Source organism: Cercospora beticola, chromosome 5 (genome assembly GCF_033473495.1).
Source record: "Cercospora beticola chromosome 5, complete sequence".
NCBI classification, from domain to species: domain Eukaryota; kingdom Fungi; phylum Ascomycota; class Dothideomycetes; order Mycosphaerellales; family Mycosphaerellaceae; genus Cercospora; species Cercospora beticola.
The window spans coordinates 154,699-172,697 of NC_088939.1; the positions used below are offsets into that span (position 1 = coordinate 154,699).

Below are 17,999 nucleotides of genomic sequence, written 5' to 3' on the forward strand. Positions count from 1 at the left end.
GCTCTTGAGCAGCTTATTGTCTGGACCGACCTGTCGCGAGAGGGCACACACATGGCGCACAGCTCGGTCGACCTAGAACACCACATGCCCAGTACATGCACCTCGCCTGCCCGCCTGTCGTGCCGAGATCATGCATGGCGACAGGCTGAGCGATCGTGGGTAGCGTTCGGCAGGACCTCACTACTCGCCAGACGCAGCGCTGCGATGTGCCTACGGCGCGAGGTCTTTACCACGCAGCAATTGTTTCTTCCCTTACGCAATGCAGACTGGCCTGCTTGCACTTCACGATCACTCTTAAATGTCAAGAAAAGGCCGCGCAAATCGCATCGTGGCGCAAGCGGGTATACTGTGCGCACGAGCCTGGCTTGCATATGCCACAGCAGCCAGACGCGTGGGAGGCAGGATTCTGCGCCAGTGACAAGCAACTTTGGACCCCGCAACAGCCTGCTCAACAACACTCCGCAAGGCTGAGCGCGATTTCTTACGTTTCTCTATCGTCCGCACCATTTCGGCACACAACTGCACCTCAGGTGAGTCCATTGAAGACAGCTGTATCCGCATGTCGAATCTCGCGCTCACAGCACTGCGAGAATGCTCTGTAAAGGCGAAAAACAGTTATCGCTAGAATCGGAGCAAAAGCCTCGTAGGATCAGCAAACTCTCGTCTTCCACGAATCCGAGAGGCCCGTCGACCCGAAGCATGCAGCCGCACGGCATGAACCAATAACACGAGCATCGCTGCGGACAATACGCTATATTCCACATACGGGCCTTCTTGGCATTGCTCAGCCTGGAAAGCCCAATGGAATTACACCCATCGACAGGCTGTATGCAGACTTGCAGCATGACAACGCACTGTGCCGCCATAAGCAGCTCTGACTGGCAGGCCATCGCCCGGCCAGCCGTCTCCATGTCCACGATTGGCAATCGAGCTCGAGCAGAAGCAAAGGCAGACCTATCCCAACATGAGGAATCGAGCCACAATCCCGCGCTTGCGCGCACGATGTAGCTCTCATGCCATGTCTGGACTGTATGAATCAGGCGTCTTCCACATCTGCCGTAGTTTGCACGGCCCCGAATGTGGTGCGCAGTCGGTTGCCAAACCCAATGCTCTGGAGGCATGACGAGGCTTCATACTCAGCCTGTTCTCACTCCGCTTTAAGAGTTCCCCTCGTGCCTGGACGCACCGCTTTCCGCTGTCCTCTTCTGCGTCCAGATTGCTGTCAAGCCTGGACCAGGGTATTCTGCGGCGTGACTGCACGTGAAGCTGTTGCTGGGTGTTGAACGCTCTTCTCTTATCGAGTTGCTTTGCCTCATCGCGGACAAGCAGCTATGAAGCTCACGTCGAGAGCTCTCATTATTGCTGCTGCGGTCTTGGATGGCAGCTTGCTTGTCGCTGCCAACGACTATGTGGTCAGAACATACACCACGGAGGAGCCGTCGGTGGTAGAGTATACCACCGCGTACGAGACCCCATGCACCACGGAGCTCGAATACCCTGACCCACCTAAATATGAGACGGAAACTGTCACCGAGACCTACACCGAGCCTGGCAAAACGATCAAGAAATACAAGTGAGTAGACAAACATTTTCAACCAAGTGCTTCACTGACATGGTGCCACAGAACGGTGACCAAAACGAAGACTCTGCCAGCCAAGACGCGTACAGAAACCTCGACTTACATCACTACAACGACCGAGGTGTACAAGAAGACTATTTACAAGCCTGTGACATACACAGCAACGGCGACAGTTACGAACAACGTCACGGATACTATCATTAGTCGTACCACGGATATTGTCATCAGTCGTACCACCGACTTCGACACCGTTATTTCGACAAGCACCATAGTCTCCGAGGTCACAACTACGGTTAATGGAACGCCAATCGTCGTCCCCACAACCATCTTCATCACTCAGGATGCTCCTCCCGCGTCCACGATAGTCTCCGAGGTCACATTGCCTGCTCCTCCGCCTCAGATAATCACGGAAGAGAGCACGGTCACTTTACCAGCAAGCACGATCACGACAACAATCGTCCAGAGCGGCACAACAATCACGTCGGAGATCATACTACCACCAAGCATCATTGTGCAGACCGTGACACAGATCCCCGACCCAGTCACTGTCAGTCAGGGACCGCCTCCACCGCAGACCATCATCGAGCCCGCACAGACGGTGACAATTACGGTCCCAGGTCCACAACAGCTGATTACTGTCGCTCCGCCTGCTCCCTTATGCTCGGCGACTGGTGTTGTGCCTGTCTCGGACACAGCTGGATGTGAAGGACGTAACTGTCAGATCGAGTTTGGTGAAGAGGCAGCCGTCTGGTGGTCAGATTACCCCAGCGAACAAGCGCCGCCATTGCTTACTGCGATCACATTCATCAACACCGCGAGACGACAGACATGCATCACAACATCATGTAATACGGAACTCTTCACTCTGTCATATTCCAGCAGTCGGGCAGCATGTGTTCGGCCACCTTGTCCGTCCAACTCGATCAACCACGAATGTCAAATTGTAGTTGGTCCCCTCGTCCTACCAGACAACTCCACCACCTCTGTGACTCAGGTCGGCCAATCTGGCTGGAACTTGAGGTTGGGACCAACAGCCACAGCCAACGACGTCGGCTTGTGCGGCGGCGGAGTACCGCAGTGTGTCACCGCCACATCGCGCTCTCTCGAAACACCTTTGATCTACATCGGAGATGTGATACCTGTCAATAACACTGGGGCTACACCGACAAACTACATTTTGCCGCAAATCGGAGAGTACTTCCCACCAGGAGATCCTTTCGGTGCATGCGAGACCGCGACACTCAATTCGCTTGGCGGCTTTGGCGTCCCAACTAGACTTCGTGCACGACAAGCGGCCATTGACCCAAAGGTCTCGGCTTGGAAAGGAGTACCTGATCTTGTTGTCCGTGAAGTCCAATATGCCGAGCCTGAAGCCGCGGAAACTGGTTCTCCAACGTCGCCGGCTGAAACCTCTGCTACTGCCACGCCACCAACTGTCGTCGTGCCAGATTCGTCACCATCGCCTGTCCCTCCGCCGAGCAATGCTGTGCCTTCGCCAACAGATACTTCGGCTGAACCGCCCACACCTTCAGCAGACATCTCTGACTATATCTCTCCGACTTCCGCGAGTCCTCCAACCCAGAACACCGATGTCGTTGATTCCACTTCCTCAGATGATGGGCCTGACGCCACTGTCCCAGGCACCGTGACCGAAAACATCTCCGGCACAATGGTCGTCACCAACACAGTCTACTACAGCATGATCGCTCCACCAAATCAACAACGTATTCTCGAAGGGATCTCGTCCTTGCAAACAGAAGATATCGCCGCGCTACCATCGGAGTCACTGGCTGCGGTCCTCTCCAGCCTCGTAAGCCTGGGAGGCGAAGAAGCTACTGTTACGCCTGAGCCAGCGCGCAGGCCTAGCGGCGGAAGTAGTGGCAGCGATAGTGACGACAGCAGTGGTGGCAGCAGCAGCAGTGGCAGCAACAGTGGTAATGGAATCACGACTCAGACTGGAGCAGGTGAAGGATTGGCGCAGTGGAGGACATCGGCATTTGGCTGGTGGCTTGTGGTTGTTGCTCTGATTTTTGTGATGGCATAATTCTCCCTCACTCTTACTGAAGTTATGATTTGATGATTTGATGAATTGCATAGCTGGGTCACTCATTACTATTGTGTAGCTTGCTTGGCAGCTTAATTTTAGATGAAATTAAAAGAACCCAAAAGAACAATATAATTGAATGTGGTTACTGGCCAGCAGTATTCTTACTTACTTGTCCTCTTCACGCTCGCAGCACAAAATTATCCACAACCAGGGACTTCTCATTTCCTGTTCTTGAGCAGCCACCCATCACAAAACAACACAACAGGAACAGCCGTGACCCCGCAAAGTACTCCCAACGCCAAAGTCCCCATCGCCCAACCTCGTGCCTCAACCACGAACCCGCATAGAATTGGTCCGAGAGTATCGCCGAGGGCCCAAGCCATGTTGAAAAAGCCATAAGCCTGTCCGTAGTATCCCGTTCTAGACTCGATCCCCGCATCACGATCCTCCTGCGAAAGTTCTCGAGATCGATGCGCGATTTCTCCGAACAGAGGCTCCAGGATTATGGCCAGACAGCATCCGATGATCAGCAACAGAACTATCAGCACTGCTTTCTGGCTTGAGCTGTTGCGCTCAACGAGTCTCAGTAGGATGAGAGCAGGACATAATGCCAGGTAAGCTCCGGCAATGAACCAGCGTCCGCCGTACTTGTCGGTAAGCTTCCCGATCAGTGGTCCTGCTATTGCTGGCAATGAGAGAGGCAAGAAGACTGCTCCGGAGCCCTCGGCATCCCAGCCAAAGAGCTCGTTGACAGTGATCGGAAGGACTGTCTCAAAGCCGGCGAATACTGCTGCCAGAGTGAAGACGCCCCATAGAGCGACCAGGAAGCGGCCTGAGCAAAGAATCCTAAGCATGGCGGGTTTGTTGGAGTGTGCAGGCAGTGAGTACATTGTCGAAGGTACCTCGGCTGAGGAGGTTTCATCAAGTTGCGGCTCTGTGATGTGAGGGTACGACTTGCGTTCAACGTCCAATAGCGCGTTTTCCCCAGTTTGTTGTGAGTTGACGCGCACAAGGTGCAGACTATGGTCCCGTTCCTTCATGATCAGGAGAAACATCATGCTCAAGCCAATTACAGCAAGGATGACTGCAAAGACGGCGTTGTAGCCCCGATGCTTGAAGACAGTTCCGCCCAGTGACGGCGCCGCCACACTTCCAGCGTTCAAGGAGATGCCCAGATAGCCAGCAGCCTAGATCTCAAGGTCAGCTTCAACAGGAGCAGGAAAACGGAATGATCTAACCTCTCCAATGTGCTCAGGTAATACACTTTCCGCCAGCAGAGCCAGGCCCGTAGTCCACACAACCGTACTCGACATACCCTGAAACACGCGCCCACAGATTTGTGCCGCCATGTTCGGAGCGAGCCACAGCAGCACCGTCGCTCCCAGCATCACCGTCATTCCGAAGAGGAATGGTATTCGCCGATTCTGCGTACGATCGGTGTACCAAGCCCACAGAGGTGAGCTGACAAAGCATCCTGCTCCAGAAACAGCCAACAGTATGGTCGTCCACTTCTGGGTTTCATCTTCGTCAATGTGTCCACGTTCCTTGAGCGTGAAGGGCACGACGGGAACGATCGCCGCGTACACAAATTGCTCGGTGAAGACGGCGAAGGCGATGACGAAGGTAAGATAGAGGGTGGAGGAGCGAAAGGGTCTCGGTATGGTTGTCACTTTCTTCCAGGCGCATCGCATGCAGTCCATTATGGGCATCCTTTAGATGTCGCAATCTTGCTGGCGGGGTGCCTTGCGAGACTTCTGAAGGGAGGACCTGATGGAGTGCTGGGACTTAGACCGATGCAGCCTGTGAACGTGGTAGGTTTTGGGGGTATTTCGGTCTCCTTCATCGCCAACATGCGCAGTAGCGACCAATGTCGAAGGCCCTTGGCTCGCGGGTGCGTCAAGTGTAGCAGCAGCGCGGTAGGGTGTCTTTCGCGGAAGCTGGTCACGCAGCGCCGTTATTCGCAACGCACGAGATTCAGAGTGCGAGCCGAAGGATGGTCGGAGTTGTAATATGATCAGGCAATCAGGGTCCCGGTGAAGACGTTCGCGAGGGCGAAGATGTGGCAACGTTCGCAGTGGTGAAGCACGTCTTCGGTAAATTTCTCGGACGGGAAGGTACGATAGCATATATCGGCACGTGGTGGATCGGTATAGGTGCAAAGTGTAGTCCGAGGAGAGAAGCTCGTTCGTAGGAGATTGGTATATCGTAGCTGGCGTTCGTCAGACGATGATGTGAAGTCTGCGGAGTCAGCTGCCTGTTTGCCTGGGAAGCGACTATGAGGGTTGGGCGAGAAGGAGCTTTTTGAAAGGCAAGTGCTGCCGTGCAGGAACACATCGACCCTTCTCCGTCCACACATCTCTCTTCGCCAACACAACTTGCAACGACGCTCATCGCAATCACGAATTGTTCCCTCGACCTCTCGCTGTGTCCATCCTCAAGGCATCGTGTCCAGCCGCAGGGGGAACAGACCACTCCGCGCCGGAATTGCTCAAATTCGAGCAGAAAATAAGGAAACGAGCCGAGCGAAGCATATCGAAGAGCTTCCAGGTTTACGCAAGGAGTACGGAGGAGTGATCCTGGAGAAAGAACGAGGAACAACACAGCACAATCTTCTGGGGATCGCCCAGTGTGGGGACTTTCTGCTTGACAAACTGGTGGACCTGGCGCAAACTGCCATTCACGATGCGTTTGGCCTCCAATCGGTGCCAGGTAGAGCTGAAGGCTTGCATAAAGAGGTGAAATCTGCTCGAGGTGAGTGATATCTGGCTCTCGGTCAATATCTAGCACAGCAACTTTGCTGTCTTGAGATGGCGAAGAGTGCTATGGACTGCGACTGCAGTGTTCGCGCAGCCTCATCTTGGAGACTTGATGCCATTGTCGGAACTGATTCTAGGCTCTGCCGAACGAGCTGTCCTACTTCTCCACGGGCAGCCACCGAGCGAGGCGGTTGTTTCAGCTCCGATCTGAGTGCTGCGCAAGCAAGTCGACGCAAACTGTGGGCAACGCACGCCGTCTTCCGTTCACAAATGAACCGCAGCGCGCCAATAGCCTGTCCAACCGCGCTACTGTATTTCGTGGAGTGCAGACTACACGTGTCTGCGATGGAAGTACAACATGCTCGGCTGGCTGGGTGCTCGATCCGTGGACAGCATCGGTCGACGAGGGACACATTCTGTCGCTCCGTGGACAGTCCATGTCAACGAAGGCAGTAGACCCGCTGCATGACGTGCAGCATTGTCGCTCGACTCCGGCGAGGACGCGAAGACATACATATGCTGATACAGTCCGCCCATCGGCATTACACCACAAACGGCTTTGCCGACGCCACTCAGTGCCAAGTTGACGCCCAGCCAGCGGATCTGATAAGTTTTATCAGATCAACTCCGCATGCGACATGGTGCATCCTTCGCGTTACTCGAAACCTACTCTTCTACGCGACCCGAACTGTCCCCACCAGATTCGCATACCGCGTGTTAGTCACGCCCGCGAAGGGCGTGCGGGATGTATATGTACTCATTCCTCCCTCAAGCGGTAGGCCTTCGATCTCCACTTCTTTCTTACTGACACCGCAGCAATGGTCAAGTTCTGGGACCACATCTCGAAGGACCACCAAGAATGGGCACTTCGACAGTCGCTATTCTTCATTGCCTCTGCTCCTCTTACGGGCAAGCATATCAATTGCTCGCCGAAAGGACGGCCTTCGGCGACTCTGACCATATTCGATGAGAATCTCGTAGGGTACATGGACGCGACAGGATCCGGAGTCGAAACGATCAGCCATGTGTACGAGAATGGCAGAGCAACGATCATGTTTTGCAGTTTCGAGAGCTCACCTCGGATCATGAGATGGTTCTGCACAGGAAAGGTGTACGAGACAGATCATCCAGAGTATGAGTACTGGTTGAAGAGGATGGGCAAGGAGGAATACCCTGCCATGCGTGCGATCATCGTGCTGAAGGTGTTCAAAGGTTGGCGAATTTTCCCCTGGTCATGATTCAGATAAGGTTCAGCTGACATTCCTCTCATAGTCCAAACCTCATGCGGCTTCGCAGTACCGCTCCTCTCACATTACGTCGACGGAGAAAAGGGACCTCGAGGGAAATTCGTGGACCGAAAGACATTGGACAATTTCGCGATCAAGAGCGCAGCAGTTCCGGAAATCATGGCGAATTACAGGGCGAAGATGAATCCCAAGAGCTTGGACGGGCTGCCAGGTTTACGGCGAGCAATGAAGACGAATGGGCAAAATGTATTCCTGCAAGAGCTGATATGGTGGGCGAAGAGTACAACTTCACAATGGCAGGCTATGGTGCTGGGTGCTGCAATCGGTATATGGCTCATGCTGGCGTTGCAGATGGCTGCGAGGACCTTGGACTTGGGTCGATTGACGATGTGAAGCAATTGGGGAAAGGAGTTGGGAGTGTCTAAAAGGAAGGCAATGCCGCGAAATGATATCATGATATGGACAACAAGATCTGATCGATCTATCTTCTCGGTGGGGTTGAACACTTGACTGTTTCTCAGGAATCAAGATATGCGGTCCTCGCCATTGGAGAAGTTCCCTTCAAGCAGCGTTGCTCTGCTACAGCCTGTTACATCGACGGTATCCTCACCTCAAGTAATGGCAACATCTCATCAGAACAAGTCCGGTCCAGCTGCCTGCTTTCAAGAGATCCCTGCCGAGGCGCTGTCATCGCATGCGTGCCTAATCCATTGATCCATCGTTCACAATTCTCCGAAGCAGCAACTTGGCCCTACTTGCGTTCACGAAAACCGTCCGGCTCAACCTAGTCTGTTGCAATACAGGCATGCCTTTGTCAAGATACTCCGGCGTTACTCTCCATTTTTGATATCGATACGTGGTATCTGAGCCCTACGCCACAGAAGGCGAACTCTATTCTCTGCACAAGCATGTTGGGGTGCCTGGCGATCTTACGGAATGCCTTCCCTGCAGACTAACGGGGGGTCCAGTCATGAAGATATGGCGCAAGATACGAGCTGCGTACGAAGACAAGCAGCGGAAACGGAGCCTCGATTGCACAAGGACTTGACCCCTAGCAGTTGGAAGGCATCTTGCCTGGAAAGTCTGCCTTGCGGAGAATGTCCGAATTGGAGAGCCAGCAGCTCTTCCCAAGGAAGCCCTTGATTGTCGTTGATGGTGGGTAGCTTGCATTGAGTACCCTCGCTCAACGATAGTCGGTGATATTCGGCGAAGACGTGATCATTGCGGGCCTTCGAACACCTCCCTGACCAGGAGAAAGTTTGAGCTCGAGAGAACGAGAGACTCCACGCCGCTGAAACAGTCCCCGACTTCTCTGTCTGTGCTTTCAAACCAGACTCCGGAGGCTGAGACGCAAGGCTCTCTGTGATGCACAGAGACAGGAATATGGCATCTGCTCACAGGAGCTCGGTAGAGCACAGGAGTGTGTATTCCTCCCATACCTGCTCGTCAGATTTTGCGCATGGCTCTCCGATGAAGAGTTTGGCGACGATCTTGCGACAGCTGGCTAACCGGTGGCATGCAGAGTGCGCCAAGATCAGAGTCAAGCAATACTTATCTCCTTGTCTCTGAATTCGAATTCTCTCGAATGAGTGCTTCATCCGCTGCTCCGATTGCATACAATGATTGAGGTGGACGGAGCGAAACGGACGCGACTAGATTGACATGATAAGACACCTCCCTTGAGTGATGTTTCTCTCATCAGAGCCTTCAGCGTTTCCTGAGCTCATCGAAAACTTCTCGAATTTCTCCTCCAACAACAAAAAGCCTGCCTCATGAGCGGTACCATCAAACCCCCAGGGTACCTCTCGTTCCAGAGTCCTGAGGCCTTGCAAGGCTTCCCGAATGTCTTCTGGACCAGACATCTCTGGTTTATGCGGGGGCAAGTGAGGTTATCTTACCAAAAGTTTGTTCGCTGGTATTCTTCAAGATCTTGTGCTGGCCAACGATTTCGTGCTTCATGCGCTCGACGCTGACCTTCACCAGCCACCCCACCCCCCCTGGCCCACGCAGAAGCAACGAAGTGATATATGGCCACGTAAAACCACATGAGTTCGCAGTCGTAGTTTCCAAGAGTCAAAGCAGGTCCCAGTCCCAGTTTCCGCGAAACACAAGCAACAAAAAGCGATTGAATGCGAACCAACAGACTAGAGACATCGTAGCGAGCAGAGTTCACCATTGCGTCGAGCAACTCCAGGCTCTCCAGCTCCACAACTGCCGAGAGCGGATGCACGGGCAATGGCGGCGACGATCGAGAGAAGAAATCTGGTGGGATCCGTAAGCATGTTCACATTTTCGTACCCCTAAGAACTCAGAAAAATGATGCTATCATGATAGTGCACCATGTGGAGCTTGAGCAGCATTCCAAGTCGCATGCAGTCGGAGAGATGGAAAGTTGTTGCTTATCTCATCGAATGCATCGTGCTGAGTGGAAATGACACGCTCCATATGTTCGATGCGGCGGCTCACCGGATACCCAAATGTCTTCAGAGCCCAAGCCCATGGAAATCTCATGTAATTCATGTCCACGTGGAGCCCTCAAAGCCGTCCCAGTCCCATCTTCTGCGAGAGACGTGCCAAAAGAAGCGATTGAAGGCGAACCGTAAGTCCCGAGCGAAAGCATCGAGAAGGAAGAGGCAGAACAAGACAGACTTGACCAAGGAGATTGCAGAAATGGAGCCGCCTCGAGGCGGTGAGCTGAGTCCAAGAGCCAAATGCAAGCGTAATGGCAGCCGTGATGGAGAGGAGGATTGACGTTAGGTTTGTCCATCTTGACTTGATCGTCTCATCTACGTCTCTGACGAAGACGAACAGTCCGATTGCGTATCATCTTGAGCTTGAGCAGCATTTGATGGAGAAGAATCCCGGAGAAGTCCAGTTTTCAGTTTTCATTCTCTCCGTACTCAGCATTCGAGCGGATGCTGCACCGTATTTGCACGGAGTGGCTCTGGCGTCCATCTGATTGTGGAGAATGGATGAGGGTGTCGATGTGTCAATTTTTCTTTCGCTATCCTCTCTCGAACGTAACCATGAGCTCGAGTAGCACAATCTTGAGATTAGGTGGCTTGGCGAAGTTGTCGTGGTGCAGAGAGCCCCTATCGACTTCTCGAACGTCGTTCGGCAGCAGATTTGCAGCTTGTCTGGAGCTCGAGTGGCATTCAATTTTGCATGATATTGGAGAAAGAACTCCTTCGTGTCGGTCTCTCCGGACGTGGTGGATGTCTGATTGCTGCAGAGCTTGGACAACAGGCACCACTGATGTGTCGATGATTGCAGAGAAATGGCCAGGAAATCTAGGCAATGTACTCTTTCTCCATGAGGAATGGGAGGCAACATCTTGGACGCGGGCGTGAAATGTGCTGAATCCGGGATATACGAAAGTGAGGAAAGTAAGAAGACCCACGGGTACAACGGTCCATGTGTTGATGCGCTGCATTACATCGTCAGCGGATGACGGCTGTAATGCTTCGGCCATATTGTCGTTGAGTAGTATCCCGAGCTGTGGTGCAGAGACCATGGAAGGCACTGTACCACGAGAATGGCAGTATTGTAAGGCCTCTGAAATCGTTCGACGGCAGATTCGTGGCTGGTGTGGAGCTTGGCTGGCATTCGATCTCGTATGTTACTGGGGACAAGCATCCTTCGCTGCGGTTCCTCTGGATATATTGAGTGCCTGGTTGCTACAGCATTTGAACATGAGGTGCCGTTGATGTATTGATAACCGCAGAGAAGCCACCATGAAGACGAGGCAGCGAGCTCTTTCTCACTGCGGAGTATAGCTTCCAGACTGGCAAGATCCGGAGATCTGGTGGCTCGAGAAGGCGTCAAGAGGCAGAGAGGAAAGGAAGGAAAGAGCATCCAAAGCGAAGCAAGAACTTTTGTACTCCACACCTGCTACTCAAGAGAAACCAACACACAATACAACACAATACAGAAAGACCCCAGACAAGCAAATCAAACACACAGCCCCAACCGCTCTACTGCTTCCGCCCCTTGCCCTTTCCCTTCGCCTTCTTCACCTCCTGTCCCGGCCACTTCATTGGCCCCATCTCCACCGGAGTCTTCCTCGTCTCGCTAGGCCCACGACTGCCCGGCCGGCCAACCTCCTCGCCACCCTTCCTCACCTTCGCCTTCCCCTGCTCGCCTCTACCAAACGCACCCAGCGCTCCGTCAATCGCCTCATCTGCTGGTCGCTTCTTCTGCTTCTGCTCCGAGAGTTTGTCAGCCGCGAGCAGCATGATCTCCTTCGTCTTGGGCTCCGCAGTGTAGAAAGCGGCAGCCCGACGAGCCGCTTCCTCACCAGTTGGGGCTGGGCTACGATCACGTGGCGGGGAGTCTGGGAGAGCGTAAGAGTCTTCATTACGCTCTAAGAGAGAGCGCATGAACTCACTCTTGCCTCTGGTTCCCGGGGTCCTTGAAGGTCGGCGTGGAGGTGGAGCGACACCAGAGGCAGCAGGTGAAGACTCCTTGGCCATCTTCTGGCTCGGCTTCGTCGTGAGGGATTTTCTCTTCTTGTGTGAGGTGACGAAGAGGCCAGAGGATGATGAGCTGCCACTCTCTTGAGACGTGGCATTGGAAGCGCGACGGCGAGGGGAGCCCGGGTGGCTTGGATGCTGCTCGGCGTCATGGAGAGGCTCGCCTGCCTCAACATCTCCAACGTCTTGCATGTCAACATCGTCGCCTGTCTCCTTTGGCCAGGCACCAGGCTTCAACCACTCGGATGGTATACCAGCGCCTTCGTCTTCGGATGCTGAGAAGAGACTGTGGAGTGATGATTTGCCATCATCGCTTGAAGACTGCCTCGAGATGGCAGCAGTCGCAGTCCGACTTGCATCGACTTGCTGTGGAGCAAACTGCTTCTTTCGAGGGTCTGGCAAGAGCGCTCCGCGAAGTAAGCCTGCAGACTCGGACTGGGATAAGAGGCGCTTCGACTTCGTCTGCTCGGATTTGCGCTTCGCCTTGCCCGCCTTCTCCTGCACTGGTTGTAAAGCGCCTTTGCCGTCGACCTTTGAATTCTCATTCTGATCAGCCTTTGTTGACGCTGCTACTTTCTCAGTCTGATGAACCTCGATGATCTCTTCGGGCGAGTTGTTGCGCTTCTTCATCTCATCTTTGGTCTTCTTGGCCAATCTGGCTGCGTACGAGCTTGCATTGCTCGGCGCCTTGCCAGAGCTCTCGTCACTGTCTTCGCCCTGCTCATCTGCTTCATCGTCGTGTTCCTCCAACACCTTCTGCTTTGTGGCCTCAGAGACTCGAACCTTATCGACATCGAACATTGGTCCCTTTTCCATGCGCCGTTGGGACTTGGTGGGTCCGGCTTCAGTCATTTTCTTGACTTCGACCCTCCTCTCCGCATTTTCCTTTGCTGAAGCCTGCATCGTCTTGTCTTGCCTGCCATTGCTTGACCGCGCCTTCTTGCCACTAATGGTTCCATCAGAGACTTGCAGGTCATCAACCAACACTTTCAGATCATCATTGGTCCAGCTACGAGTCTCGCCGTCCAAAATCTTCTCCAGTGTCGGTCGGCCAGTCTTTGGATGCACGCCAGCAACGACCTTGCCCAACTTTCTGTAGCGCTCCTCGATGAGCTCGATGTCGTCCTCCAAGGTTTCCATCAGTACGATCTCCTGGTCGGTTGCGACTCCCCCTTGATCGAACACCACATTAAGATCAGTTGACATCTTATCAAGTCTTGCCTTTTTCGATTGGCGGATTTGGTCGAGGATAGTTCGGAAGTCTTGAACGAACTGGCGCGGGTCGAGGCGATTTGGTGCTGCGCTTGGCTCGCGCGCCCGATGGCCAGGTTCGGGGAAACCGGAGAGGGCAGGCATGGTGGTCAGGAGGGTTTTGGAAGCCGACGAGTTTCCTGGAGGTGGTCGCGCCTGGTCTGGAATCACCATATCGCGGATGCTGCTTGATGAGGGAGTCGAGTGGGTGAGATATTGGTTGTTCTTGGCAGGTGAATCAAAGTCGGCGGGAAGTGGCGCAGGTTTTGAGACTGGGTGACAGTGAGCGAGCGGCAGGTGCGTGCGCGGCTTGCGCGTGACTGAGGCAGGTCTGCTGGCGGTGCGGTCGGCGTGGACAAAGTTGCAGAAGAAGGTAGGTGGCAAGTCAGGAGAGAAGAGTTGCCTAGAGCAGGAACTAAGTGAGGGACTTCAGGCAATGGCTTTTTGTGCTGAAAATGCAACTAACGAGCTAAGTAGGCGGCAAACGTCTTGCGGTCATCCTTTCTCCAGCCAGCGGCCCAGCAGCATCATCCCGTCACGGCAAACTTCCGATCAAAGATTTTCTCGACGACCACGACGATCATACGCACAACGAGTACAGACCCGAGAGAGCAACCTCGACCTTCCCAGCTGCATGGCTTTTCAGCTGCCAATCGGCCGTCTGAATTTCACATGCGTCGGTCCACGGCCTCAGGAGAGCGTTTGGCAACACTCTGGGACCATGGAGAGATGCTACATACAAACATTCCCACTGACGACAATACCGAACATCACAACGAAAAGCTAGCGCGCTGGTCCTTGGTAAGTAGAGCATGCTGATGTGCCCTCTTCTCCACGACCGTGTCCTCCCCTGAGCTACGACTCTTGCACCGATCGAACGACAAGTTCGACCTTCATCTCTGCGCGAGTTCGTCGAGCCTCAGCGTGCCTTTGCATGTCACTTCGAAGATACAGCCTTCGTGTTGCTGAAGGTCAGCGTCATCAAATTGAGCCTTATGACTCACACTATCTTCGCGGTATGAAACACCTTGAGGGAGGTCAAGAGGGGGACATCACAATACAGTGGGTCAACACGATATCCGCAGCCTATGTTTGACCTTATAGCGACACATCAGACTCTCTGGGTAAGTCTCCAACGCTCTTCAATTGCATCACGAGAACATGATGACTACTGCACGACCCGAACGACATCACGACATTGCTCGTCGCGAAGCCTGTAACCTCAAGAGGCAGGAATACAAACCATGAGAGTGATCCGATTCTTCGACATTGTCGCAATAATAACACAGGCTTCGAAGGGCTGTCCGTCAAGAGGAGAGCAGTCGAGTGTGTTGTACGAATGGGAACCCGGGCATGCGATCAGCATGCTCCATTTGAACACACATCATGCCTCGACTCGACTCTGTAACTTGATGCTGCGAGACTGAATTGTCTGATTTCAAGAGAACTCCACTGGCGACAAGTGGATCGTGAGAGCTAAGAGAGATGGCTGACTATCTACATACTAGGCTCCGCGACGGATCCCTTCCCGTCACCGGGCGAACACCAAGTACGAAAGTAATATGCAAGACCATTCTTCAGTCTGCGACACACCGAGCGGTAAGCACCAGTCCATAGAGCCCCTTGCCACCCATCCATCATGATGAAGCCGCACCACCCTACGCGAAAAAAGGCATTGCTCGTCGCGGAACTTAAGGAAAATCAGAGGCATTGGAATATCACAAACACTGCAATGTCGGTCGTCGCTCGTAACAAGCCGCTGTCAGCGCACATTACGCTCTGCCAGTAGTCATATGCTACCCGGGTTTCGAAGAGCTGTCCGCGAAAGAGGAGGGAAGCCACGGGTCTTGTCTCAAGACTGCCTCGACGTGGCTCTGCATTGGTCACTGGCTACGGGAGCCAATGGCTCTGGAATGGAGACAACTGTCTCGTGTTCGATCGTCGAGAGAATAGAAGAGGTTTTGCTGACCAGATGACTTTGCAGATGAGCCTCGCAGCCGCCGCCGTCTCTCCTTCCGTCATATTCCTCGACGGATGATCTGTTGACAAGGTAAGCACCAGTCCAGTCCCACCCCCTACATCATGATGAAGCTGCACCACCTTATGCGAATCACGGCATCGCCCGTCGCGGAGCTCGAGGCTCAACGAGAGGCATTAGCGAACATATGTCGACTTTCCAAACCATGAAAGTGCTCTGAAACACGGAGCGTAGCTGGCGCGTCAAATGTCAGCCGTCCCTGCTCACCACAAGGACGTAAAACCGAGTTTCGAAGGGCTGTCCGCAATAGAGGAGAGAAGTCGTGTGTCTTACCCAGGCTGCCTCGACACGACTCTGCATTTGTTACTGGCTATGGGAGCTGGTGGCACTGAATCTATGCTACATTTCCCACTTTCGCTCTGGAAGACTGCAGATACTCTTCGCTGACCATGATCATTTCACAGATACGCCTCAAAGCATCTTACAATATCTTTCAGGACAGTTTTCGCATTCTCTTCACAATCCAGAAGGTAAGCAGCTCCCATCCACGTCCCCATCCTCGTCATGATGAACCTTGCAACATCCTAAGCGATAACACGACATTGCCAGTTGCGGAACTGGTGAATAGAGAAAGAGACATTTCCAAACCATGGAACGGGCAGTAAAACGCTCGATATGGGCAAGTCAATGTGCCACGCAGCCGTAATCAATACCGCAAGGTATGCAAACACGAGTTTCCGAAGGGCTGTCCGCATCAGAGGAGAGAAGTCACGTGTCTTCCCAAAAGGAAGACTTGTCTCGACATGGCTCTGCATTTTGTCATTGGCTATGGGAGCTGGTGATCTGATATTGATGACTTGGTCCTTCTGTCTATTTTTCGCGTGCTGAGGATGTCATTCGCTAACCTGGAGACTATGCAGAGAACTTCCTGGCCGGGAGGTGCCATCGGAAGTCGAAGGACTCTGAACAGATGGTCGACGCGTCGATCGACGGAGGCGAAAAGAGAGAAGGAGAGACCTGCCGGTATCTATTGCAGATGGTCCTTTGAGTGACATGTGCAATGTTCGGGCTGGAATACAAACGCAACAGCAAGGAGATGAGGGTGCGTTGCCTAGACTTCCAGCCCCCATCGCGTATCGCCGAAGTGGCTTCATGCGGGCGTTTAGGCTAGAAAGCTCTCTGCAAAAGAGCTTCAGAGACCCTCCAGCAATGGCCTGATCTTGCGTTGAGACAGCTATAACAGTAGTCAAGCCCCGTAGCTCGGCTGTCTGTTCCAGATTGAAGTGCCTACTTACGATCAATCTGGGAGTAGTCAATCTCTTGTTAGAACAGCGGCATAGCACACACCAAAACCAAAAATTCACCTTTGAACCTCTCTCATCCAGATCACCACGATGAGCGACGAAGGAGAACTCGGACGCGACAAGCGAGAGCAAGAACTCCAAGAATCACGGCAGAAACGCGATCGCGACGCGAAAATGGCAACGAAATGGCAAGACTTGTTGGAAAGTTATTGCCGCGAGCAGAAGCTGGAGAAGCCTGTGTATAGCATTGCTTCGGATCGGAGAGGAGGGCGTACGGCTTGGAGCGCGGTTGTGAATCTGGGAGGAGGTCAAGGGTCGTATAATGCGAGATATTGGTATGATGGACAGTTCATCACGAATGCGAAAGAGGATGCGGCGGAGGTGGCGTTGATTGCGCTTGGACAGGTTGTGGGTGAAGGGGGAAAGCGTTAGCAGTTGGTGGCAGTGGATAGTGAATGGAGTATTTGAGCAACTGCAAGCAACGGTCGCATTGGTTCGCATGTTCTCTGCAAGGTGCAAGGTTGAAATTAGGGTGTCGAGTGTGGTTCACTTAGAGAGACTGCTTGGTATTTTGTTGTGGAAGGAGCAGTCGGAGTGTGATGTTCGGCATCGAGCAGTCATGTCTGGTCCAGCATGCGGTATGATGCTACGATGTGTACTTGAACCTCGCACGTGCATGAAGCACAGAAGGCAGGTAAAGTTCGGTAACGCACGATGCAGTTGAGATGGATCATCATAGATCGTCGAACGTCTGCGGACGATGAGGCTGAGACAGGTGTCGAACTCCAGCCTCAAATGCACGTGGAATGCACTTGATGCAGCAAGAATGTCAGGTGTCAGGTGTTCCGAAGTGACATGTATCCGTGGTGAACTCAAATCGGGTTTGGGTTTCCGTTTCAACCGCGCAGGCTGTTGGCGGAGGGCTTGTCGCTACAGTTGCTGTCAGCCCTGTGTGAAGATCCGGGATCATGTTGTACTTGATCAGTAGCGATGTGTAGCGAAGCGCTTCGGCGCCGGGATATCAAACAGTCGGACCTGGGAGGAGCTGCTGAGAGTCATGGGCTGGAGCTGTACCTGCAGAAAGGCATGTCGTCTCATCAGGCCGGAGAGAAATGCGTTCGTCATTGATGACAGTCTGTTGGCAGATGTTGTCGGTTGTCTGTTGTCTCGTTTTGGAGTCAAATGCGAGAGCGTGTCCCGTGGCGAGGACGTTGAATGCGGAATAGGCAGATTGGCAATTTGGTATTATCGCTGCACGCTGGCCCATTTGGTACGTCACACAGCTTCGCCGGGAATATGAGTGACCGCAAGCGACGACTGCTTGGAGAAAGTGGCCCAATGCAGTGGACTTGCGATATTGTTGTG

General features: G+C 53.4%; 5 protein-coding genes across 5 annotated transcripts; 3 read left to right on the forward strand and 2 right to left on the reverse strand.

Annotated features, from left to right (window-relative positions):
- Positions 1-1,331: 1,331 nt before the first annotated feature.
- On the forward strand, positions 1,332-3,623 carry RHO25_007306 (uncharacterized protein; the record flags this gene model as incomplete). The annotated part of the gene is made up of 2 exons (XM_023599499.2): positions 1,332-1,573; positions 1,625-3,623. The coding sequence occupies 2 exons, from the start codon at positions 1,332-1,334 to the stop codon at positions 3,621-3,623; spliced, it is 2,241 nt and encodes a 746-aa protein (XP_023449081.2).
- Positions 3,624-3,844: 221 nt separating this feature from the next.
- RHO25_007307 (uncharacterized protein) lies at positions 3,845-5,335 on the reverse strand (the record flags this gene model as incomplete). The annotated part of the gene is made up of 2 exons (XM_023599500.1): positions 3,845-4,813; positions 4,865-5,335. 2 exons carry the CDS (start codon positions 5,333-5,335, stop codon positions 3,845-3,847), a joined length of 1,440 nt encoding a protein of 479 aa, XP_023449728.1.
- Positions 5,336-7,200: 1,865 nt separating this feature from the next.
- On the forward strand, positions 7,201-8,022 carry RHO25_007308 (uncharacterized protein; the record flags this gene model as incomplete). Its single annotated transcript, XM_023599501.2, has 2 exons — positions 7,201-7,594; positions 7,655-8,022. 2 exons carry the CDS (start codon positions 7,201-7,203, stop codon positions 8,020-8,022), a joined length of 762 nt encoding a protein of 253 aa, XP_023448628.1.
- A 2,084-nt stretch (positions 8,023-10,106) lies between these two features.
- RHO25_007309 (uncharacterized protein) lies at positions 10,107-10,380 on the forward strand (the record flags this gene model as incomplete). The annotated part of the gene is made up of 2 exons (XM_065602928.1): positions 10,107-10,228; positions 10,257-10,380. 2 exons carry the CDS (start codon positions 10,107-10,109, stop codon positions 10,378-10,380), a joined length of 246 nt encoding a protein of 81 aa, XP_065459000.1.
- A 1,223-nt stretch (positions 10,381-11,603) lies between these two features.
- RHO25_007310 (uncharacterized protein) lies at positions 11,604-13,526 on the reverse strand (the record flags this gene model as incomplete). The annotated part of the gene is made up of 1 exon (XM_023599502.1): positions 11,604-13,526. The coding sequence occupies one exon, from the start codon at positions 13,524-13,526 to the stop codon at positions 11,604-11,606; it is 1,923 nt and encodes a 640-aa protein (XP_023448629.1).
- Between the last annotated feature and the right edge of the window lie 4,473 nt (positions 13,527-17,999).